Source organism: Mustela nigripes, chromosome 2 (assembly GCF_022355385.1).
Source record: "Mustela nigripes isolate SB6536 chromosome 2, MUSNIG.SB6536, whole genome shotgun sequence".
Classification (NCBI taxonomy): Eukaryota; Metazoa; Chordata; class Mammalia; order Carnivora; family Mustelidae; genus Mustela; species Mustela nigripes.
Genome location: NC_081558.1, coordinates 83683553 through 83708562, shown reverse-complemented (window position 1 = coordinate 83708562; position 25010 = coordinate 83683553). Strand labels below are relative to the sequence as shown.

The window sequence follows — 25010 nt, the reverse complement described above, 5'->3', positions numbered from 1 at the left end:
TGGGGTTTGATCCCAGGACCCTGAGATCATGACCTGATCTAAAGGCCAAGGCTTTAACCCACGGAGCCACCCAGGTGCCTCTAACAGATAGTGCTTCTTAAACAGTCTGGTAGTATTGAGTCTGGTCACAACGCCCAAGGAATGAAGGATTAACTCCTAGAACACGGGAGTTTATAGGCTTCTTTGGCAGGATGCCGGTTTTATAAAGGACGTTTTATTGGAAAATGGCCATGCTCATTTGCTTATGTGTTGTTTATTACTGTTCTGTCACTACAATAGCAGAGCTGAATAGTTGAGACAGGATGTCTGAACTGCAGAGCCAAAAATATTGACGACCCGGCTCTCTCCAGAAGTTTGCTGACCTATGAAGATGAATGTCCCAGATCCGTTAAGGAGTATCGAATTGGGGCCCACATGATTTAGAAACATTCTAAATCGTCATGTTTTAATTACTGTACAGGATCGAAATGTACTTTTGTTGTTGTTGGAGAAAAAATGCCTATAATCTTAGGGAAGCGAGTGAGAAAATGTTATGCGTGATTCAGATTTCACAAAAGAGTGTCTTGGGACAGACTTGCCAGTGCATGAAGGGCACTGCTTACCTGGGCAGTGGGGTTTGGCCTCAAGTTCTGGTGAGGGATCAGCTCCATTTTAGGGGAGGAGCAGTAAATTGGGGAAGCGTCTAACTGTTTTGCTTCAGTATGCCTGCCAAGTTGTGACTCAGGGCAATCTGGCGCTGTGTTCATGAGTCTTTGCTAAGAGTCGAGTTTGCACAATGGAAGAAATGTTCAGTATGTTTGTTGTCTGCATGTTCTTGGAAAGTGCTAAAATGACACCTAAAACTGCAACCATGTATTTATACACTGGAGAATTGTCATGAGATCCTTAACGCTTCTTTTCAATTTCTGTTTCCTTGTTTCCAAATTCTCATCTCAAAATATCTGCTTTCTCCCATAGAACACATTTCCCATCATTTTGATCTCACTTGCTCAAACTTTTAAACACATATTCTATTCCCAAATCTGCTTAAAAAAAAAAAAAAATACTGGCCTGGGGTGCCTGGTGGCTCGGCCAGTTAAATGACTCTTGATGTCCGCTCAGGTCATGATCTCAGGGGTCGTGAGATAGAGCCCTGCACTGGACCCCACGTTCAGCTCAGCTAGGAGCCTGCTTCACTCTCTCTCTCTATCTCTCCCTCGGTCCCTCCTTCTGCCCGTGCATGTGTATGTGTGTGCATAAGTGCGGCCAAACTTTCTCTCTCAAATAAATAAAATAAATCTTTTAAAAACCCCACAAAACTTGAGGTGCCTGGGTGGCTCAGTCAGTTAAGCATCTGCCTTTGGCTGAAGTCATGATCCCAGAGCCCTGGGATAGAGCCCCACATCGGCCTCCCTGCTTAGCAGAGAGCCTGCTTCTCCCTCTCCCAATCCCCTGGCTCGTGTGCTCTCTCTGTCAAACAAATAAATAAATAAAATCTTAAAAAAAAACCAAACAAACCCAAACCCCCAAACTTGATCACGCTGAATTTGTTATGTGTCCTGGATTATTTTATCAATAATATATGCAAGTATAAATTTTCCTTTTCAGATATCAAAATCAGATTATTCACTCATGTGATCATTATTAATCCTTTGAATATTTCTTTTAATCCTTGGAGAAATGCACTGTGTTTTGTGTTTTAGCACAAAGCTCAGGAAACTGAAAGTCCTATGACTTGAGGTTTAACAACAATTAACATTAACCATTCTGAATGGTTTACTCAACCTCTCTGAATTCAGTATTTTCATCTTTCCAGTAAAGAGTTTCATTCCATCATCTCAAAGATCTTTCTAACCCCAGCAATTTGAGCTGACTTTATGTTGCAGTTTAATACTAGCTTAGATGTTCAAGTAAGTGCTGAATAATTCTCCATTTTCCAGAGTAATGTTTCCTTAATTAAAAATAAAATCACAAGATGTTTCATATGTACACAGAGATTTTTACAACCAATAGTCACCTAGCTTTATATCTATACTATCGCTTAGCTTTAACAAATATTAATACTGAACCATAGTTGTGCCTGATTTTTTAAAAAAGATTTTATTTATTTGAGAGAGAGAGAGTGAATGGGGACAAGTGAAGGGAGGGGCAAAGGGAGGTGGAGAAGCAGACTTCCTGCTGAGCAGGGAGCCCAGTGCGGCTCCATCCAGGACCCTGGGATCGTGAATTGAGCCAAAGGTAAATGCTTAACCAACAGAGCCACCCAGGCACCTCCCTGATTGTTTTTTAATAGATAAAGAATGAAAGCATTACATGTACAGGTAAAGTCATTATTTTGTATAGGTAGTCAAAAAGTGTAAAATACTTTGGGACATATTGGCCTCTTCAAAGTCCTTAACCATGAGAAGCAATGGTAAATCCAGTACGCAGATGTGGTGCAGACAGGTGTAAAAATTATATTTGAGCCAACTCAGTAAGTAAATGCAGAATCCAGGACTCGACCACATGCAAGGTCATCTAAGGTCTGTATTCTTCCATTACATCTTGACTCTCCTTTTCTAAATATATCATTCTGTAATTAGGGCTCCTCATCAGCAACACAAATGGATTCTGGTTATCTGAAGCAAAAATACTAGTTTATTAAAAATATATGTTGTGGGGCGCCTAGGTGGCTCAGTGGGTTAAAGCCTCTGCCTTCAGCTCAGGTCATGATCCCAGGGTCCTGGGATCGAGCCCCACATCGGGCTCTCTGCTCAGCAGGGAGTCTCCTTCCTCTTCTCTCTGTCTCTGCCTACCTCTCTGCTTATTTCTGATGTCTGTCTGTCAAGTAAATAAATAAAAATAAAATAAAAACATATGTTATAACTTATAGAACCAAAGAAAGGAGTGAGCAGCCATCTCTTAAAAAAGACAGGAAGCAGTAGTTTTTTGTAAGGTCTAGGTAGTGGGAATAATCAGAAAGATTTTTCTGGCCTTCATTGTTAAATGAATCTGCTTGCTCCATTTTTGATCTTGGGTCCCTCTGTTCAAGATCAAAATTGCTGGAAAAGAAAGACTGATTGGTCCAGGATGGACTATGTGCCCATCCTTCCAGGGAGGGTGTCAGAGCCCTACATTTGATGGTTCTACCAGGGCTGCCTGCAGAGGGGTGTTTTGGTTTCTGGTGGAATAAGAAGGTTCAGTGACACGAGGAAGGGCATGGATGCAATTCTGCCAAAAATGTGACATAATCTGCTCTGCTAATTGTGGCAACCATGAGAACGTGCCTCTTGTATCTGATTACAGGAGAGTAATTGGCTAACGGCCCAGCTCTTGTGCTCTGAAACCATTTCACTGTGTCGGTACAGAGGACAGGCTTTCTATGGGCAGCTTCCAACCCATGACTGAGTGAAGTAGAGGTGCTAAACAGTCTGTTCCTGGCGGTATGGAACTGCCCTGTTCGTCATTTTGGCTGGGTGACTCCATGGTGACCTTGGTAAACTTTTGTTACAACTGCACTGCAGTTTAAGACACTGTTGTCCAGATTTTCTTCCTTCCCTCTCTCCTTTGCTTGACCTGAGACCTGCATTATGATGTTCTCATCATTGGCTTCTAAGAGGACCTACAATGGCACACATAAAGTCATTAATATTCAAAAACAATATTAAGTCGCACATCCATGAATGATTTCCTGAGACTATCATTCCCCCTTTCCCACGTTCTTTAATCCCCCTTTTGTTGTCATTGTTGTTGTTGTTCTTACAGCATTTAAAACCTTCTAATAAACTATGTGATTATTTATAGTTTATTGTTTTTCTCTCCAAAGTAGAATGTACAGTCTCTTGAGGCAGAGGACAGAGATCTATCCTATTTTGCTTACTGATATATCCAAACACATAGAACAGTTCCCAACCATAGAGGGCACTCAATAAATATTTGTTGAATGAATAACTTAATTTCCAATCGCTTGCAACGTAATCTCCAAATATTTTCTTTTGGGTCCTCAATGAAGTAATCCTAGAATCCCAGAACCCCTTGTCCATGCTGGATTCTTGTGGGTATTATGATTAATGGCACCAACAATTATTCCATTGCCCTGAAAAGACCATAGATTCCTCCAACGGCAGCCTTGTGCAATTAGAGTTAACTTGATCCTCTAATTCTGATTTAAGGGAAGTTCTTTTTCACTGAACAACAGTAAGTTTGAAGAAAAATTGCTTTTCTTAAAGTCAAGAATCCGGGGTGCAAGTTTGCTTCAGTGTCTTCTTCTCAGAAGGAAATGACTTACAAATAACAATCATAAACCCAAGCCCATTGAATCAGACATTTTTCTGCTTCCTTAGAATTGCCCATCACATTTGGCCTCTTTCCCCCCAGAGGATTGTTGAAATAGAGAGCCATAGCTCAGAGTTGACTGGGGTCAGTGCTCTTTGTATTTTCCAGTCTTAGAAGAGATAAATCCAGGGGATATCACTGTGTGTCCTACCTAGAGCTGCCACGGTACGGAGATGACCATTTCTGGAGGTTCCTAAGAAAGCAAGAAACAAAAACATATTGGGAGGATGTGTCAGACAAATGCTTTGTGAATGAGGTCAGAATATGGTGCTACTTACGTTAAAGACTTAGGTTACTACCCTTAAAAACTTACACGAGTAATCAGGAAGCTTTTATGAGTACATTCTCTTTATCTCAACATGGGGACTGAAAGTAGCACTCCTGGTGGTTTTCACATCCCAGGGTCTTATTGGATACTGAAGCAACTTTAAGAGCCATGTGTATCTTAATGAGGGATGTATTCCAATCTAAAGTAGCTGAATCTTGTTTCAAAGAGAGGTTCTAGGGGCCTGGCTGGCTTGGTAGGTGGTAAATGTGATTGTAAAGACCTCCAGGTTGTAGATTTGAGTCCCATGATGGGTGAAGAGAGTACTGAAAAAAAAAAAAATAAATAAAATCTAAAAAGAGAAAGAGAGAGAGAGAGCGGTTATACTCTTATTCTTGATTGAGAGAAATTTGTTGATTATCCTAAGGCTTTATTTCATTTTTTTCTATTACACTATGGTATTTAATAAAGCATATGTATCATTACATCCTATAGTATGGGAAGAAAAATTAAATGATAATGAAACTCAATTCCTAAAACATTGTTTATAGAACAAGATCATTCCCAGAATATTGTAGTAAAGCAAAATTAGAAAATCAAACTCAGATTTGTGTTTAAATTCTGCCCTGTGGCACTTAACAGCTGTGTGACTCTGAAGAAAATACTGCATATCTCAATTTCCCCATTTGTATAATGTGGTTCAGTTTGGTAAAATATTGGTCAGATTGATCAATGAGAAGTTTAGATGTAAGAGCATGTAAAGCATGTGGCATGGTGTCTAGCACATAATGGAAACTGCAGTGACAGCTATCACTGGGTTCTGGCTGTGTGCATTATATTGTTTACATCATCAGGACCTCCTTATCTCTATTTCTTATTGGACTGTACCCAATTGTCCTGGCTCCTCCTCTAAACCTGTCCCAGCTGGATTTGTGTTTAACCATGTGTGGAAAACCCTTTCAATTCTCTTTACCAGCAGAAGCGGTTTGGTTTTCTTGAAGCAAATAATATGGTCAATAACATAATCAATGATTTGTTGAACAAGGATGGTGCAACTATTGACAAAAGCACATCTTGGGGAAATTTCTTTGGATCTCAGGTTCCCAGCCTCCTCTTTTTCCTGATGATTAGGGATTTCTTAAAAAGGGCTTTACATGCTCCTAGAAGAGGAATAAGGTTTTTATTTAAGGAGAAAAGGAACTTGGAACAACATGGAAAAACGAAAACAAAACAAAACAAAACAAAACTTGGCACTTTCAAATCAGTTAAACATCACTTGATTTGATATCTATCTCTCCTTCCTTCTTTCCTCTTTCTCTCTCTCTCTGTCTTTGGAATATCTATTAAAACTTAAATCACTGGAATATGTAAAAAGTGATCTCCCCTGAAATACGACCTCCTAACTCTTACTGCCCTGTCTCGAACTTCTTGTCATTTCTTACCTCAAATCTGTAGAGTTACTAGACCCCCACTATGTATTCTTTAATGCTTGTTCTAGAAAAATTGAAAATAAGGATCCTGAGAAGAAAGGACACAAGAAGAAACTATAATTCCACAAGCCATCGCTATAAATATTTTGTGTGCATTCTGCCAGTCTTTTTTTTTCCTACATAGAAACAAATTTAAAACACATTGTTTTTATAAGATCCTCCTTTTTTATTAAATATTGATATGAAAAGTATCCTTAGTCCACTGCCCAGCTCAGGAGGTCTCCAGCGGGTCTGTTAACCAACTCCACTCTACCCTCTGTTGTTACACAGGTCTTGGGGTCCTAGTGCCCTTTACTTTGGGTCCCTAAGACCCTGGGGCATGTAGAGGAAGGGTGTTTACTCAAGGAAAGTGCAATGGGGACAGAGCAAAGACCTGAGACATACAGAGGCTGCACTGTGGATGGATAGCCCTTGGAGCGGTTCCCAAAGATAAGGTACAGCCTTTACCTCCTATTTCACCAAAGAATCTTTGTTTTCATCCCTTAGTGTAGTACAAAGGCTGAGAAGAGCTGGGGGAGACTGCTATTAAGGCTTGTCCCCCACGCAGTTGTGGGTCCTCCACGGGACTTCCCCCTCCTTTTTAATATGAACCTTCCGTTAGGTCACTTCTTCATACTACGCATCCCATTCCTGGGTTTTGTTTTGTTTTGGTTTGGTTTGGTTTTTTTGGTCCCTTGAAAATAGACCTCCCATATTGGTAAAGAATCTGGAATGCTATGTTAATATTTTAAGTAAGCAGTGAAAAACAATTGGATGTTTTTACTCAATATCCTATATTTTCACCGCTTATTGGAAGCAGCATGGGAGGAAACCTAAAGGCAGGAAAAACACTTTTGAAGAGTGGATGAGATGTGAGGAAGGCCAGGAGAAGGCAGTAGTAGCAAATGTGGTAAAGAGGAAGGGTACCTAAGGGCTCGGTGATAGACTCAGTTGGTATTCCCATTACTGCTGTCTCCTCCTGCTATAGATACGAGTGTCCCATCATCCATCACCATCAGGAGCATCCTTTGTGTACTCATCTGCAGTCCCTTTCCCACCCCTGCCTCATTGCCTACCTCCTGGACTAATTTCTAAAAACTACCAAACTCTTCACTACATCATGGATAAGTAGCATCGAGACAATAGTTGCTGGGAACCAGACTCATCAGATTTAGTGTGAAGGATGAAGAGCGCCTGAAAGTGTTTAGATTGCATAGTGTTGACGCTGTTAACACTTAGGGTATTACATTACTGTAGTAATCATTTCAAAGACTGTATATCACACATTTATCATAAAAAAATCCAATCAAAGTTCTGCTTGATAGAAGAAATGTGAGGATAGGCAGTGTCTGTATCCCCCTTTCTGCTACTGAGGTACACTGGGAAATGCAATTTGAATCTCATCAGGACAGCAGAGTCACTAAAGAGAAAGGAAGAGCTCACAATTCGATTTACTTTTATATCTGACCTCCTTATATTTCGTTATTAAGCCTTGAACTCATACTGGAAACCTTATCCTTCGTTTTTGCTTATTACCAAGTTTAACCATTTGTGGGTGAGTAGGAAGCATCTAAGTCTTCTTACAATACAAATAGCAAGTCAAATTCTCCGACACTCTTGTTTCCCAATGAAGAAGAAGGAAGTACCGAACTGGAGACATGGGACATTCCACTAGATTTGAGCGCTGTGTAATTATTTATACAATCCCCAAAATACATTTTACCATGTAGGGTATAAATCCTGTTTCCTCCCCATGAATTGTATTTATCCATGGAAGTCAAAGGTGTTATTAACTTAAATCCTGGCAGAGCCTTGTCTGTTTTAGCACTCACCAGCCCACATGGTAATTACTGCTGCTGTACACAGAAGGACTTAAAATTGACACAGGATTTCTGCCCTTTAACCTGTTTTAAGAATCCTTCACCTCTGAATTTGAGGCTGAGGGATGTGCTGCCTCCTGCCTTAGCCTTCTAAGAGATTTATCGCAACCAGACTTGAATTACTGCTGACCGGAAGGTGTTGTGTGATCATTACTATGCCTGTCGGGTAGAGAGGAAGAGGCCAGCCTTGGGGAGTAGCATTGAATGATTATAGTCATGCAAGCATGGAGATATCATCAGAGAGTCAGGGCAGAGCGCCTGGTAGAGAAATTCAGGAAAGCAGGGAAAGGATGGATAAGTGATCACATTGCGAAGGATCTTGCCTACCTGCATGGTAATTTTGGCATCTATCCTCTTTTTTTGGAAGAAGCAAGTGGCATATGCTTTGCTTTCTAATTTTAGAGGTAGCCAAAGGTATATCTGTAAGGCGGATGTTGTGGATAAATCTGAAGGAGAAGCTGAAGGAAGAAAGGAAGAAGGGAAGGAGGGAGGAAAGAAAGAACCCAGTACCTCTCTTCAACTATTTCGCTCGTACTGGCATACCTCCTTTTATTGTGCTTTACTTTAGGGTGCTTCACAAATAATTGTGCTTTTTACAAACCAGAGGTTTGTAGCAACCCTATATAGAGCAACTCTATTGTGCCATTTTTCTAACATTTGTTCACTTTGTGCCTATGTGTCACGTTTTGGCCATTCTCCCAATATTTCAGACTTTTTCACTATTTATTATATTTGTTTTGGTGACCACGATTGGCCACCTTTCATATTACTATTTTAATTGTTTTGGAGTACCACCAACATTGCCTGTATAAGATGGCAAACTTAAATCAATAAATGTCTGTGTTCCAACTCCTCTACTACTTGGCCATTCCCTGTCTCTCACTCATTCCTTGGGCCCCTCTACTTCCTGAGACACAACGATATTGTAATTAGGTCAATTAACAACCTTACAGTGGTCTCTAAGTATTCACATGAAAGGAAGAGCTGCATGTCTCTCACTTTGAGTCAAAAAGCTAGAAATCGTTAAGTTTAGTGAGGAAGGATGTTGGAAGTCAAAATAGGCCAAAAACTAACCCTCTTGTGCCAAACAGCTAAGTTGTGAATGCAAGGAAGTTCTGGAAGAAAATTAAAAGTGCTACTGCCATGAACATGTGAGTGCTAAGAGAGTGAAACAGACTCATTGCTGATAGGGGGAAAGTCTGAGTGGTCTGGATAGAAGTTCAACCCAACCAAACATTCTCTTAAGCCAACGCCTAATCCAGGGGAAGGTCCTAACTTTCTTCGATTCTGTGAAGGCTGGTAGAAGTGAGGAAGCTGCAGAAGAAAACTTTGCAGACAGCAGAGGTGGGTTCATGAGGTTTAAGGGAAGCAGCCGTCTCCATAACATCAAAGTTTAAGGGGAAGCAGCCAGTGCTGATGTAGAAGCTGCAGCAGGAGACCCAGAAGATCCAGCTAAGATAACTAGTGAAGGAGGCTGTGCTAAGTAACAGATTTTCATGTAGATAACACAGCCTCCTATTGGAAGAAGATGGCATCTAGAATTTTCATAGCTGGAGAAAAGTTAATGTCTGGCTTCAGAGCTTCAAAGGACAGGCTGACTCCCTTTTTAGGGGTTAGTGCAGCTGGTGACTTTAAGTTGAAGCTAATACTCATTGACCATTCCAAGAAAAATCCCAGGGCCCTTAAGAATCATGCTAGATCTACTCTACCTGCTCTATACCATGGAACAACAAAGTCTGGATGATAGCACTTCTATTTATAATATGATTTATGAATATTTTAATTTTAAACCCACTGTTGAGACTTACAGAAAAAAAATTCCTTTCAAAGTATTACTGCTCATTAATAATGCAGTTGGTCATCCAAGAGCTCTGATAAGAGTTATAAGATTAAAGTTTTCATGCCTGCTAACATTATATCCATTCTGCAGCCCATGGATCAAAGAGTAATTTTTTTTTTTAAGATTTATTTATTTAGGGGCACCGGGTGGCTCAGTGGGTTAAAGCCTCTGCCTTTGGCTCAGGTGATGATCTCAGGGTCCTGGGAGTGAGCCCCACATCGGGCTCTCTGCTCAGTGGGGAGCCTGCTTCCCTTCCTCTCTCTGCCTGCCTCTCGGCCTACTTGTGATCTCTCTCTGTCAAATAAATAAATGAAATCCTTTAAAAAAAAAAAAAAGATTTATTTATTTATTTGACAGAGATTACAAGTAGGCCGAGAGGCAGGTGGAGCAGGCCGGGAGGAAGCAGACTCCCTGCTGAGCAGAGAGCCCAATGCGGGGCTCAGTCTTAGAAACCAGGGACCATGACCTGAGCTGAAGGCAGAGGCTTTAACCCACTGAGCCACCAAGGTTCCCCTCAAAGAGTAATTTTGACTTTCAGGTCTTCTTACTTAAGAAACACATTTTGGGGGTGCCTGGTTGCCTCGGTTGGTTAAGTCTTCAACTCTTGATTTCTGCTCAGGTCGTGATTGCAGTATTCTGAGATAGAGTCCTGTGTCAGGCTCTGCATTTGGCTAAAATAAGTAAATCTCTGAGGACAGAAAAAAAAAAGAAAACACATTTTGTAAGGTTGTAGCTGCCATAGATAGTGATTCCTCTGATGCATCTGGGAAAAGTACTTTGAAAACCTGGAAAGAATTCACCATTCTAAATGCCATCAAGAGGGAAGGTCCAAATATCAGCGTTAACAGGAGTTTGGAAGAAGTTGATTCCAACCCTCATGGACAACTGGGAAGGTTTCAAGGCTTCAGTGGAAAAAGTCACTGTGGATACGGTGGAAATAGCAAGAGAAATAGACTTGGAAATGGAGCCTGAACATAGGACTGAATGGCTGCAATCTCATGATAAAACTTTAATGGATAAAGAGTTGATTCTTGAGGATGAGCAAAGAAAGTGGTTCTTGAGATGGAAACTTCTGGTGAAGATGCTTTGAAGGTTGTTGAAATAACAACAAAGGATTTAGAGTATTACATAAACTTAGTTGATAAAACAGCAGGAAGGTTTGAGAGGATTGACACCAATTTTGAAAGACTCTGCTATGGGTAAAATGCTATCAAACAGCACCGCATGCTACAGAGAAATCACTCAAGAAAGGAAGAGTCCATTGATGTGGCGCATCTCATTGCTGTCTTATATTAAGAAATTGCCACTGCCACCCCAGCTTTCAGCGACCAACCTCCTTTGATCACTCAGCAGCCATCAACATCAAGGCAAGACCTTCCACTAACAAAAAAGATGACAACTCATTGAGACCTCAGATAATGGTTAGCACTTTTTTTAGGGAAATAAATATTTTTAATTAAGGCATGTACATTGTCTTTTTAGACACAATGCTACTGCACACTTAACAGACTACTGTATAGTGTAAACATAACTTTTATATGCACTGGAAACCAAAAATTGTCATTTAACCCAGGGCAATTGGGTGGCTCAATTGGTTGGGCGGCCCACTCTTGGTTTCTGCTCAGGTTTCCATCTCAGCATCCTGCGAACAAGCCCTGCCTCAGGCTCTGTGCTCGTTTGGGGATTCTGCTTCAGGAGCTCGTGCTCTCTCTCTCTCTCTCTCTCCTCCTCCCCTTACTGTTTCTCTTTCTCTCTAAAATAAATAGATAAATAAATAAATCTTTTTTTTATAAAGTTCTTTAGCTCACTTTATTATGATATTTACTTCATTGGGGTGGTCTGGAACCAAACCCACAGTATCTCCGAGGTGTGCCTCTATACAGTTTTTTGTCATATGTGCAATAGAAAGGCAGACCTCAGCTTAATACATGCCAAATCATTACAAAATTTGAAATTATAGGGACCCGTGTTAATGAACTTTTACTGAATTTACAAAATGTCCAAGGTTATACCTCATTGTAACTTAAAAGACAAATCTCAAAGTGATCTTTCAACTTCCCTGGAACATGATGTGAAAGGAATGCTGTGTGATTTGAGATACTGTCTGGTGGGCAGCACTCTCTTGGCTCTCTCTCACCTGACATGTTTTTGCCTCTCTCTAAAATACTTTGGTGCCCCTGTTCAAAGGCTCTGTGGAAACAATAATGATGCTTGACTGAGTGCTCAGATAAAATGGATTTTCAAGAAAATTAATAGCCTCTGTTCTGATTTGGGTGATGTTTTTGCAAGATAATTGACAGAGAGATGCTTTAAATTGTGATCCAAAATATCAGATTCATACTGTTTTCCACGTCCCCACTGTTACTATGTCTAGGGTCTGATTGATAGCTTGCCCTGATAGGTCTTTTTGTTCCTACCTAGCACAGCATTAGTGAAAACAGCTCCCACCTCGAAACAGTGGCTATAGAAAAAATTAGAATTAAGGGCCATTCTGGGATGATGGGGATAGTAGTGTTTGGGCAGGGATATGGCTCATTTATAAGGTTTCCCCATTAGTCATAGACAATAGAGTTGATTTATTGCCTCATGGTTTTTGAGTTGCTCTTTCTACCAGTGGACTGATGGATATGAGAGTATTGCAATTGAGGGAACCAAATTAATTGGAGAAGGAAGTTAATTTGAGTCCTCCATGGTCCTGGGCTAGTTAATGTGGGAGCTATGGTTAGATCTCAGGTCTCCCGGAGCCTGGTGATGGGAGGTTGAAATGGCATTGCTGTGGCACGGATATTTAAGAATATGAATGAAAGGAAACCATAGATTTCAGTCAGGAGAGCATGGAAGAATCCATGGTGCTGAAGCTGTTAGGAGGATGCCCAGATTGGGTACCTACTCCATGCGCACTACATATGCTTATTATATGTGTATTCAAACACACTTTCCAAAAAGTACAACAGCAACTAAAATAAAAGGTGATTTTTATGTCAGACAACCCCTATATCAAATCCTTTATTGTGTGCTTAAGTAAGAAAAAAAACTGATAGATTCCAAGGTTGGATGGTTACATCTGTTGTTTGGGAAATTGTGAGATCTAATACAGTATATACGAAACAACTTAAAATATCAAGAAATACCAAGGGCATTTCCTTTTTTTTTTTTTTTTTTTTTTAAGATTTTATTTATTTATTTGACAGAGAGAGAGAGAGATAGCGAGAACAGGAACACAAGCAGGGGGAGCAGGAGAGGGAGAAGCAGGCTTCCCGCCTAGCAGGGAGCTTGATGCGGGGCTTGATACCAGGACCCTGGGATCACTACCTGAGCCGATGGCAGCCACTTAATGACTGAGCCACCCAGGTGCCCATCAAGGGTATTTTTGGCTATTACTTTTGTCAAATTTGTATTACAAATGTGAAATCATCACCCAAATAAGGTGGAAATTCACACTATTAAGGGTTTTTCCCTCCATCAAAAGAAAAATGAAGGAAAAACATATGTAAATAGATTAATAGTTTTGAGGGGTGCCTGGGTGGCTCAGTGGGTTAAAGACTCTGCCTTCGGCTCAGGTTATGATCTCAGGGTCCTGGAATCGTCCGCTTCCCTTTCTCTCTGCCTGCTTGTGATTTCTGCCTGTCAAATTAAAAAAAAATAAATAAATAAAATAAAAGATTAATAGTTTTGTTTTTAAGCAATAAATTTTTTCCATTTTCTTTTCTTTTCTTTTCTTTTGCCCAGGAATGCTTTTTAGTAGGAAATCTAGTATTAGGATTTTAATATATTCTTAAAATGCATATTTTAAGATATATAAATACATTTCAAAATATGAGCCTTAGGTTTGAATCTGAAGCTACTAACGGTATTTTCAGAGTTCTTTTGCTCAAAACATAGAATTGAACTTGATTATCCCTTTTGAAAACATGTTATTGAGGGACCTAGGTGGTATCCTCCTTCAGCACAGGTCATGATCCTGGGGTCCTGGGATGGAGTCCCACATCGGGCTCCTTGCTCAGAGAGGAGCCTTCTTCTCCCTCTGCCTGCCACTCCCCCTGCTTGTGCTTCCTTTGTCTCTCTGACAAGCAAATAAATGAAATCCTTAAAAAATATGTTCTTGAAGTAAAACATATATATGGAAAAAGAGACATGCATAAGTGTAGAGTTTGATGGGTTTTCAAAACTTGAACACTTCTGTGTAATTAACATAAAGGTCATAAAGCAAAACTTGACCAGGATGCCAGAACTCCCCAACCTGTGTCCCCTTTGAATCACAATCTTCCAAACCGCCAATGGGACTTTTAGCACTGTAGGTGAGTTTTGTCTATTTTGTACTTAACGTAAATGCATTCTCCTCATTTGTAACTGGCTACTTTTTCTCAGTATTATGTTAGTGACATTCATCCATCTGACGCCAATTATTGTATAATGCTCATTCACAGTGCTGCCTAATGTTTATTGTGGGAATTTATCTTAATACTGTTGTACAGTTTTTAAGGTATATATGTACTAATTTGCGACCAGCTACTAATGTATGAGAGTTCAAGTGACTATGCATTTTGCCCCAAACTTGGTTTTTTCCATCTTTTTTTACTTTAGCCATTCTGGTGGGCAATCATTGATTTTTAAATTGACTAAATAAACCTCCAGCAAATTTGTGTGAAACAAAGGTCTTTATTTAGCAACTCGTGCATGCTGGGGGTGGGGAGGGGCAATGTTTCATAAAGTGGAATGCTTCAACATCAACAAGTTCAAAAAAGAAATACAGTTTAAATTACATAAGCAGAAATATCTCAGCACAGACAAGTGTTTTTGTTTAAAACACAGCCTTATTTTCAAAGAAAGCATTTCATTTGAGAATGGAGAGATATGCATATGGGCCAGACACTTATGGAATCTGGAAACTGACATTTTTAAGATTTTGGAGGGGAGGTGTGGGATAGAGGGAAACAGTAAGGACTTTATTAACTGTGCCACTAATGATTGAGATTTTCATAGAAAAAACATGAGGCAGTGGTTGATTTGTGTTTTTATTACCATTTCAGGGTCTCCATTTTGGTGCCTATTGGATATTGTTCCTATAAAGAATGAGAAAGGAGATGTGGTACTTTTTCTGGCTTCATTCAAAGATATAACAGATACAAAAGTGAAGATTACTCCAGATGATAAAAAAGAAGGTTGGTACTGTTTTCAGAAAACATTGACAGATGGAGTAACATTTTGAAATTGTGTACTCAAAAACTCTGGGAGGAAAAAAAACTGTCCTTTTAATAACAGCAACTGATAAATATTCATAACCATTAGCAGTCAGTATTTGGTGCCTATTGCAAAATCACAGAGACATTACATGAATTTACATTCTCGTCTTGGTAATAAAGACTCATTTGACGGGAACCAGAAGTTCATATTCCTATGCAAATAGGTTGAGGAAGGAAAATAGTTTACTAGAATATGAAGAGTCACACCACCTTGTTTTATTAGGGAAGAAAATGAGTGGATAGCAATAAGTGAACTAAAATGATGTGATTGAAAGTGTATCTCTCGGTTTCATCTAAAGTGCAGTAGCTCAAAACTCAGAAGTGAATTTCACGTGAAATATTAAGAATCAAGTTTAGTGGTTACTAGAGTGGACTGTCACAAACAAATGTGTATCTGTATCTTACTGTAAACTACAATATGATAATTTGTTTTAAGGCACAGAGAGACTTTCTGATGATCTTTAAAGCATTCTAAGACTCGATGTTGCTTTCCTTTTACTTCCTATTTTTACTTATGAAGAAATTCCTTGCGATTCATGCAAAGTGACAAAAATTGACACTGATAACATGTTGATATTGTTTCATTTATTTAAGCAGGAGTAGAATTAAATACTTTGGTGACCAGAGAAAAAACAGTAGTCATTGCAGGGATGTCCTATGTAGTAAATTCTTTATGAGAACAGGCTATTAGACATTTCAACAATCATGTCTTTGTAAGAATGAACTCTTTTACTCCAGCTCTTTTAAAACATGCATGGGAGTGTTTTAAATATATAATGTCTCTTGAAATGACAACATGAAGGGAGAACTATTCCGGTGTGGTGCCGCTACCCCCACTTCCATCACTTAAAATGTTTGCAAATACACAACTATTTTCCTGTGTGTTTGCATGACTAAATAGTGAGGCATATTTTTACATACATAAGGAAAGAACAGTCTTACAGTTAAAGTTACTTGGATATTAGAGTACGTTAATACCTGACCAGTGAGAGGAAAGGAAATGGGGAGTCACTGTGTGCAGTTTTTGTCTTTAGTGGTTTTTGTTTGTTTGTTTTTGGTGTTGCAGGAATTCAGAAGGTAAGTATGAACTGTATTTGCTCACAGCACTTGTGACACCACATGTGTGAGTTTTTTCCATACCAAGAACCAGTTCTATAACTTTCTGGACACCAGCTGGGGGTCCTATCATCTCATTTAGCTCTGACACCGCTCAGAGTTAGTGTCAGACGCCACAGGTGTATGAGCTCATTCCCGCAAGACTGCCCTTACCCCAGACGCCAGTCACAAATACCGAGTGCCCAGGGTTCCCGAACTTTTCTGTCCAACTTGGCTATAAAGTTGCGAGCTCCTCCACATGCCCCTTTTCAGATTTGATTATTTGCTGGAACAGCTCACAGTGCCCAGGGAAACACTTTACTTACATGGTTACAAAGGATACACTCAGCAACAGCACAATGGAAAGGACAAGGCATGGGGGGAAGGGATATGGAGCTGCCATGCTCCCTCTGTGTGTGCCAGACTCCCAGGACCTCAGTATGTTTACCAACTCAGGAGGTCTCCAAAGCCTGCTGTTCAGGCATTTTTATGGAGGTTCACTATGTAAACATGATTGACCACATCATTGACTATTGGTGATTAACCCAGTCTCTAGCCCCTCTCCTCTCCCAGAAGGTTAGGGGTGGGGTGAAAGTTCCAACTGTCTGATTTTGCCTAGATCTTTCACCGCTGAAGCTATTTAGGGACCTCCCCAGCCACCAGTCATTCCTTAGTGTATAAAAGACACTCACCATCTCAGAGATTCCAAGAGTTATAGGGTTGTTTGCCAGAAATAGGAGATAAAGATCATATATATATATATATATATATATATATATATATATATAAACTAAAAAGAATTATGTGAGTACTTTTTTTTCTTCAAAGGGAGCAATTTAATTGACTTGCTTTGAAAATGAGAATTATGCGTAATGGTTTTTTTCAAATTTAACTCATCACCTTTGTCTTAGATCTGTTATGTTTGCAGAAAGGGAGAAATCCCTGTCTTGGAAGACTGAAAATTGATAAAAGGAGCAAAATACACTTACTCATTTGGGGTTTGAAAGAGCTCAACTAAAACACTCCTTTTCTCCACTCCAGTGCTGGTCCAACTCATAAGGAAATAAGAATAAAGCAGATAGGAGACCAGCATATCAACTTTCTTTCTGATGAAACCCATAACAGAGGGTCTGACATATATCTACAGCAAGTGAGCTTCCTTTTTTTGAGCTCCAAATTTCGGCAAAGCTACTCATCAGTCACAAACAGATCTATAATGAGGTAAGGCAGAGCTCACCAAGTTAGCATTTCAAGCTCAAGGACCAGAGCAGATCAGGTGTTCCCCAAAGGCAGTTGAGCCTTAAAGAGAAAGGGGCTGCCCTGGACATACCAACATGTCCTTCCAAGCTCAACCAAGTAAGTTCCTCCTCTTTTCCTGGGATGAAGTGAGTAAAGAAGCAAAGAGAGGCCAAGTGTGATACACTAACAGCACTGCTTGCACATGAAAGACTATACCCACAATTCGGGGGTGGAGGGCATGTATTTGAGTACTCTGGAACCAATAACAATTTTACTGATTCAGAGTTCTGTCTTAAAAATGAGTTTTACATTTATATTTAAATAAATGATGTTCAGTTATGCTCAGCAATACTCCAATTTATTTAGGGAACATGTATAATCATGTTCCTTCTTTTACAAAGTTTAAAGCAAAAAATATCAACAAAACACTTTTACCATTAATTATATAATGCAAAATATGGTTTAGGAATTTTGAAATACTTGATAGCAGCTCATAAAATTTTTTATAGCTTTATAACTTTTTCCTCAAATGATTATTACTTTATATAAGATTATGTATTATTTCTGCTATGTAATGAACACTTAAGAACATTTTTCATTACTACCGTATTATAAATATCCCACAAAAATATATAGTATTTTTATAGAAGCAAACTATGGTAAGCCAACATGATTATAAAAGATCTTAAAAAAATAAATATATATTTCTTTTCTTTCTTTCTTTCTTTCTTTCTTTCTTTCTTTTTTTTTTTTTTTACCTGCACTTAATAGAGGAAAAATACATTAAAATTCACCCGTTGATGGCATGTCTTGCAGGAAAGGCACATCTTAGCATATGGTATTTTTAGAACTTCAGGATAAGTATTTGAAAATCATTGAAATGTCACTGTGTAACTGGAACAATATTTGTCTCATAGCACTAGAAAACTCTAAGTGAGCATGTAGCCTGACTCGACCCGATATTGCATCTCATACAGATATATCACTTTAGTTCACTGAGTTGTGGAAGATTTGTGTTAATTAAATTAATTTCCTATCAAGGCTCAGATGATGGTCCTTAAGGTATAAATTGTGCACTTCTATTTTAAAAATAAATACTTTAATTATTAATGTCTATATTGTTTGGGGTTTTACTTGATATGAGAAAAAACATTTTACAGAAAAGGCTAGCAAGGTGTGGGATACAAGGAACGGCATCGATGGGAGATGAACATGAAACGCAAAGCACTGTTTGTGCGCTCCGTAGCTCTCAGCTAGCAGATCTGGGGTGTATGGGGGGGTGGGGAGAGGCCGAGGAGAGGGAAAGCAAGGGGGGTGGGAGGCTCTGGGGGACTGCAGCAGAAATCTGGTGATTTTTACCGCCTAATACCCTCCTTTGTTTTGGATACATATTTTACTTCCATTCTAAAAATGTGTGTAAACCACTAACTTCTACATCTACGTCTAAGCGTTACTGAGTGCATAAGGTGGAACCTTGTTCACCTCTTTCACTATCATTAAGAATTATTTTAATGCCACGTAAAAGTAGATTATTAGTGGATTAAGTAATTCAACAAATACTTACTGAGCCCCACTCTGCCTCCAGATTTGAACTATTGTTTGGGGATGTCAGAATGGAGACCACGTGCTTTGGATCATCCATACTTCGGCTCAAATCCTGGTTCCACCACGTGCTCGGTAGTAGATCTCAGACTTGCTGCTTATCCTCTCAGAGACTGAGTTTTCTCATCTATAACATGGGGTCATCGTACATGCTGCGTTTGTTTCAGTTTGTCAAATGACAAAAACGACACAATTGAGTAACGGGCTTGATGCCCTTTATTCAAGGGCAGGCACTGCATGGATTGGGAGTGCCTCACAAGCAGTGGGTCACTGTCTCTGAGGGATATTGGGCAAGAATGAGTTTCCTAGGAAGATGGGGGACCATGGAAACTGGGTCATGATCAGCAAGGAGGTAGGGGATTTCCTTACGAGGCTTGCAAGGTCCTATGTTTCAGGATAAGGTAAGCTAACTAAAGCTGATTGGGAGGATTGTGCTTGGAGTATGTTTGGATTCCATGACAGGAATTCCCCTTAAGTGCAGGCTGGCATAGGTGTCAATGTCAGGCCACTGGGTCTGACATTGTGAGTCCCAGTATATGAATCAATTTTATCAGGTTTATAAGAAGTAACATATGCAAATCACATAAGACAGGATATAGAATATGCTCGGTAAAAGATAGTGGTCATGGTTCTATTCTGTTTTATTTTAATAGCTAGCCATTATTCAGTCTCTACTTCATGCTAACAGAAACTTCATTTATTTCTCATTACAACCATATGAATTAGGTATTATTCCCATTTACCAGTGAATTTAAGTAACTTGATAAAACTGACAGTGTAAAAAATATCTTAATAGAACTAAAACTTACATTCATATAATCAAATTCCAGAGTGTACATTCTTTTATTGGGATTTTTTTTTCCTCTCCTCAAGAGCTTATAATCTTATGAAGGACACAGATCCAGTGTTTGTAATTTAGTATATTCAGTGACAGTAGAGTGGCGGAAATGGTAAATTCTTTCTAGAAAAGGTAAAAGTTAGGGTGGAGCCAGCAAGAATTGGAGCAGAGTCAAAAACTTCATGGGGAAAATACTACTGAAGCAAGTCTTAAAAGATGAGTGGAGTTTGATAGACTGAACGGAGGGACATTAATTTCAGGAGTTGCACTAGCAAATAGTTAACCTTCTTTTGGAAGCAGATTATGAAAGTCAGGGAGTTGAAGTTTATCTCTACAGAGGTAGGCAGACCTTAAGTCCTAAATGTTTTATTATGCCTTTCTCTTTTTTTCAAGTTTTCATTTAAATATCAGTTAGTTTACATTTTATTACGTCTTTCTGGGGAGTTCATATGGTGTGGAGGTAGAATTCACCATTAGAATAAGTAGGCATTGAAAGATGAAGGCAAAGGAAGACTGATTTCAAGTTTCTGGCTTGGGGACAGTTATGGGCTGAATTGTGTGCTCCCCAAATCATACGTTGAAGCCTTAAACGCAGGACCTCAGCACGTGACTGCATTTGGAGACAGGGCCTTTAAAGAGGTAATGAAGGTGAAACGGAGCTGTGATGGTGGGCCCTAATTCCATTGGGCTGGTGTCCTCACAAGAAGAGGGATTCAGCACAGGGAGACAGGAGGGGCGGGCATGCATGGACAAAAGGCTGTGTGACCAGGAAGCAAGGGGGCAGCACCTCCTTCTTTTACTCTAAACAGATGTGATTTTATGAAAGCGGCTCTATATTCAAATGACCCACTTTCGAACAACCATTCACATTCACCTTCTTGAAGTCTCTGGATAAGCCAAGCTGATTTGTTCACTCTCAACTAATACAATGTATCCTCTTTTTTCCCTCCACATCCAGTTCTCCGATCTTCCTTCACTTGAATCATCTTTGTCACTCCTAGTCACTAGGAGAATCCTACCTTTTTTCTTTGTCATCAGTTTACCTGAGCCACCTGAGCTCACAGTGGGGGTCCTCCCTGTTTGCTGCTGACTTCATTCATCCGGCCTGTCTTTCTCAAACTGTGAAGGGCCTTCAACTTGGCATCCTGCTTCGTAATCTTTGAATTTCCTGAGTGCCTTGCACAGAACAGTCACAGAGGACACGCTTGCTCATTAATTTTATTAAAGGACCTTCACTTATGGGACAGCGTTCAGCTTCTTTTAGAAGTCCCTTTTCTCTGTACTCAGTTGCACGCGTCTCCGTCTTCCGAACTCATTTCACAGCAGTTCATTCATTATACTAATCTAGTTTTCCATTCAGACTGGATGAGTATATAATATGTGTCTTCTTGCTCCCGGCACAGGGCCCAAGGCAGTGAGTTTCATTTCTCATAGGATGCCCAGATCTGGTTTGAAATGATGGTTGACACTGAGCTATGCATTATGGACGCACAACATCATCAGTGCTCTCAGACCTGGAGACTGTTATGATTTCTAAAATGTGGGCACTTCATATTTGTCTTGAGAATTTAGGGGTTGATGGGTGAAGCTCCTCATATTCTCCGCCGGTAATACAAACCGGTATTCAAATGCAATGGCTTTCTTGGTAGCCTCACTTTTGGCGGATGGCGGCAGGTTGGCAGTATTCAGTACACTGACCGAAGTTTTACATTGCTCCTGCCTTTTCCTCTTCCTAAGAGGCTTCGGAAGAAATAATAATAATGACTAGCTGCATCGCACAACTAGATATCAATTACAGTTAGCTGCAAGAACTTGAAACCCTAACAACATCAGCTTAATCAGTAAGGGCTTTCTTTTCTCATATTGCGAGTGGTCTGAGCTGAGTCGCCCGTGTTTGGAATGGTGAGAGCAATACTGGTAGGCGCTCACAGGCTCTTTTTTTTTTTACTTTCTGCTCTGCTGTCTTCACGTGCTGCTTGTCATTCTCATTCTTTTCATTTTTAAGTTTTATTTATTTAAGTGACCTCTATACCCAGCGTGAGGCTTGAACTCACGACCCCGAGATCAAGAGTTGCATGCCCTTCCGACTGAGCCAGCCTGCACCTCATTCTCATTCTTGTCACCTCGTGGCTGTAAGATGCCTGTTGCACCTTTAGAACTCATTTCTGGTGAGACAGAAAGGATACTGAAAGACAGAGAACAAAGGCTTCTTCTGAGGCTTTGCCTTTGTGGGCAGGAAGGAGTGTCCGGGGATTTCCATCAAGATGTCATTGACTATAACTCTTTCACAGGGCCATCTCTAGCTGGAAGAAAAGCTAGGAAATCAAAGTTCTCCAGTCTATTTTTAAAAGTTTTCACACCTTTGGAGTAGAAATAGCCTAAAGAAAAAGGGCTTGGAAGTGGGGTTGGATCAACCAATCTAGAGTGTCTATCATTTACTGATGACTTTCTATAAGCCAGATTATAGATTCTACTAGGATTCTACTATAGATTCACAAGGATTCTACTAGGATGGAGAAGAGTAAAACAGACAAACAAAAAACAAGAAAAAGGAAAAAAAAAAGTGAAAGCAAGTGAACTGTCCAAAACCTTAGTGTTTTGAGGAGATGGAGACAGGATTGAGCCCAGGACTGACTGCCTGGTCTCAGAGCAGGTATCTTTCTAGCACGCTCTGGGGTATCCTATGAAACAAATGATAGAAATTTGGGAATGAGGTGGACAAAAGGTTGGGCTTGTTGCAGTTCCTTCCCCAAACCCCTTATTGTTATCTAAACAGAAAGCATGGGTGGCTCAGGTCTTGATCCCAGGGTCCTGGGATCCAGTCCTCCCTCAGGCTCCCTGCTGGCAGGGAAACCTGTTTCTTCCTCTCCCACTCCCCCTGCTTGTGTTCCCTCTCTTGCTGTGTCTCTCTGTCAAATAAATAAATAAATAAATAAAATAAAAACAGAAAGCTCCTGCCCCAATCCTTTTTTCAATCCTTTTTTTTTTTTTTTTAAACATATAGTATATTATTTGCCTCAGGGGTACAGGTCTGTGAATCATCAGGCTTACATGTTTCACAGCACTCACCACAGCACATACCCTCCCCAATGTCCATAGCCCAACCACCCTATCCCTCTACCGCCCCTCCACCCCCCAGCATCCCTCAGTTTGTTTCCCGAAACTAAGAGGTTCTTATGGTTTGTCTACCTCCCCGGTCCCATCTTGTTTCATTGTTCCCTCCCTTCCCTTCCCCCCACGACCCCTGCCCTGCCTCTCAAATTCCTCATATCAGAGAGATCATATGATAATTGTCTTTATCTAGTTGACTTATTTTGCTCAGTATAAAACCCTCCAGTTCCATCCACATCGTTGCAAATGGCAAGACTTTGTTTCTTTTGATGGCTGCATAGTATTCCACTCTCTCTCTCTCTCTCTCTCTCTCTCTCTCTCCCTCTCTCTCTCTCTCTCTGTGTGTGTGTGTGTATACCACATCTTCTTTACCCAGTCATCTGTCCATGGACTTCTAGGTTCTTTCCATAGTTCCTGCCCCAATCCTTTTTACCATTCTCATTTCTTATTTAGAGTCCTTATTATTCAATGTGAGGTCTGAGGACCTGATACGTCAACATCACCCTTTGAGAAATGCAGAATCTTAGGCCCTGTAGCACCCTCAGAATCAGAATCTTCATTTTAATAAGATCCCCGGAGGAGTCCCCTGTGCATCCGAATTTGAGAAGACTTGTGCCAGACACATTACCTAGAGAGGCCTTCTGTGACCACCCTGTCTGAAGGAGCCCATCTCCACCCACATTGTTACATCAGTTTCTTCTTAGTCTTCCTCGCACTGACTGTGATCCGAAACAACCTTTTTCACAGGCTAGTTTCTTTGTAATAGTTCTGTACTCTATTAAAATTTAGTTTTCGGGGCACCCGGGTGGCTCAGTCAGTTAAGCATCTGCCGTTGGCTCAGGTCATGATCCCAGGGTCCTGGGATCAAGTCCTACATCGGGCTCCTTGCTCAGTGGGAGTCTACTTCTCCCTCTCACTTTCCTTCTGGGCTCTCCCTCCTTCCTCCCTCCCTCTATCTCTCTCTCAAATAAATAAATAAAATCTTAAGAAAAAAATGTAGTTTTCATCAGGGAACAGGCTCTGCCTCTCTCCTGCGTCACATCCCTAACACGTGTAGTGTGAGTGTCTAATACTCAGTAAGTTCTCCAGAAATATTTGAGGGATGGATAGATGAATAAGTGAATGTAGAAATGATGTCCAATTTAGCAAGTTTTATTATTCAGAGAGAGAAAACAACATAGCCTTCTTGCTTTTTCAGAATCATCAGATCATAACTACCATAGCTGCACATCTCAGGTGTACATTCTGATGAATAGATTGTGTGGCTCTGTTGTGCTTGATTTAAGTCAAAGACAATTTAACTTGTGTTTACCCAAGTCAGTTCCTTCTCAGAATGTGTTCTTACTGCTGGTGTTGAATGGCCCTTTCACTTCAAATAGAATGCTATTGGTCGATTTCCTGTTCTTCTGAGTTTTCTGTTTATCTTCAGTTTCTGGGAATCGCAATTTGGTCAATATTCTAAGATAACTAAAGGCATTTAAAAAAAGGCATTTTGAAAAAAAATATATGTACATATTCTCCAAAACATTAAGCCATTGATCAGATATTAGTTACATCTGAGATGATTTTTGTATACTTTCAATTTCCATTTTCAATGTGGAACATTGTAATAATGTTCCCTTCACTTTCTGAAATATTTTGCCTGCTTTTTTATTTGTTTGTTTGTTTGCATAATGGAAGAAACATATGCAAAAATCCTAAGAGAGAGCAGTTGTTTAATGGGAGAACTGTTGTAAAAATTGCCACTTTTTCTGAGGACACTGACTTCTGCCTCCAGGAGATCTATACCAACTCTTTGTCAAAACTGTGGTGAAATAAGAAATGAAGAGCCCAGGCAGATGCTTAAAGTGATTAAAGAAACTTTATCTCATCTATATTATCTATATTAAAAGAAAAACGTCCTTTGGGTTTTCTATACATTTTCACTATCATCATTTCCTTAAAGGCAAATAGTGAAAGCCAGGATTTATCAACCAAGTTGCCTTTAAAGACCATGGGATAATAAGATGAATGAAATCTTGTGAAAGACTATGGTGGAGACTGAGGCCTAATACACATGGCATGCTTCACAGAGTCATTCCATTTTAAAGAAAAATTTTAAATATTTTATAACCAATTAAAACATACCTGTGGAC

At 39.9% G+C, this 25010-nt stretch overlaps 1 protein-coding gene across 1 annotated transcript in view; it reads left to right on the top strand.

Annotated features, from left to right (window-relative positions):
• The window catches only part of KCNH8 (potassium voltage-gated channel subfamily H member 8), a 373933-nt gene that overhangs the window by 138246 nt on the left and 210677 nt on the right, over nt 1-25010 (top strand). Inside the window, exon 3 of the mRNA XM_059390865.1 lies at nt 14778-14909. Within this exon, the coding sequence (XP_059246848.1) occupies nt 14778-14909 (132 nt within the window). The remainder of the gene's footprint in view (nt 1-14777; nt 14910-25010) is intronic.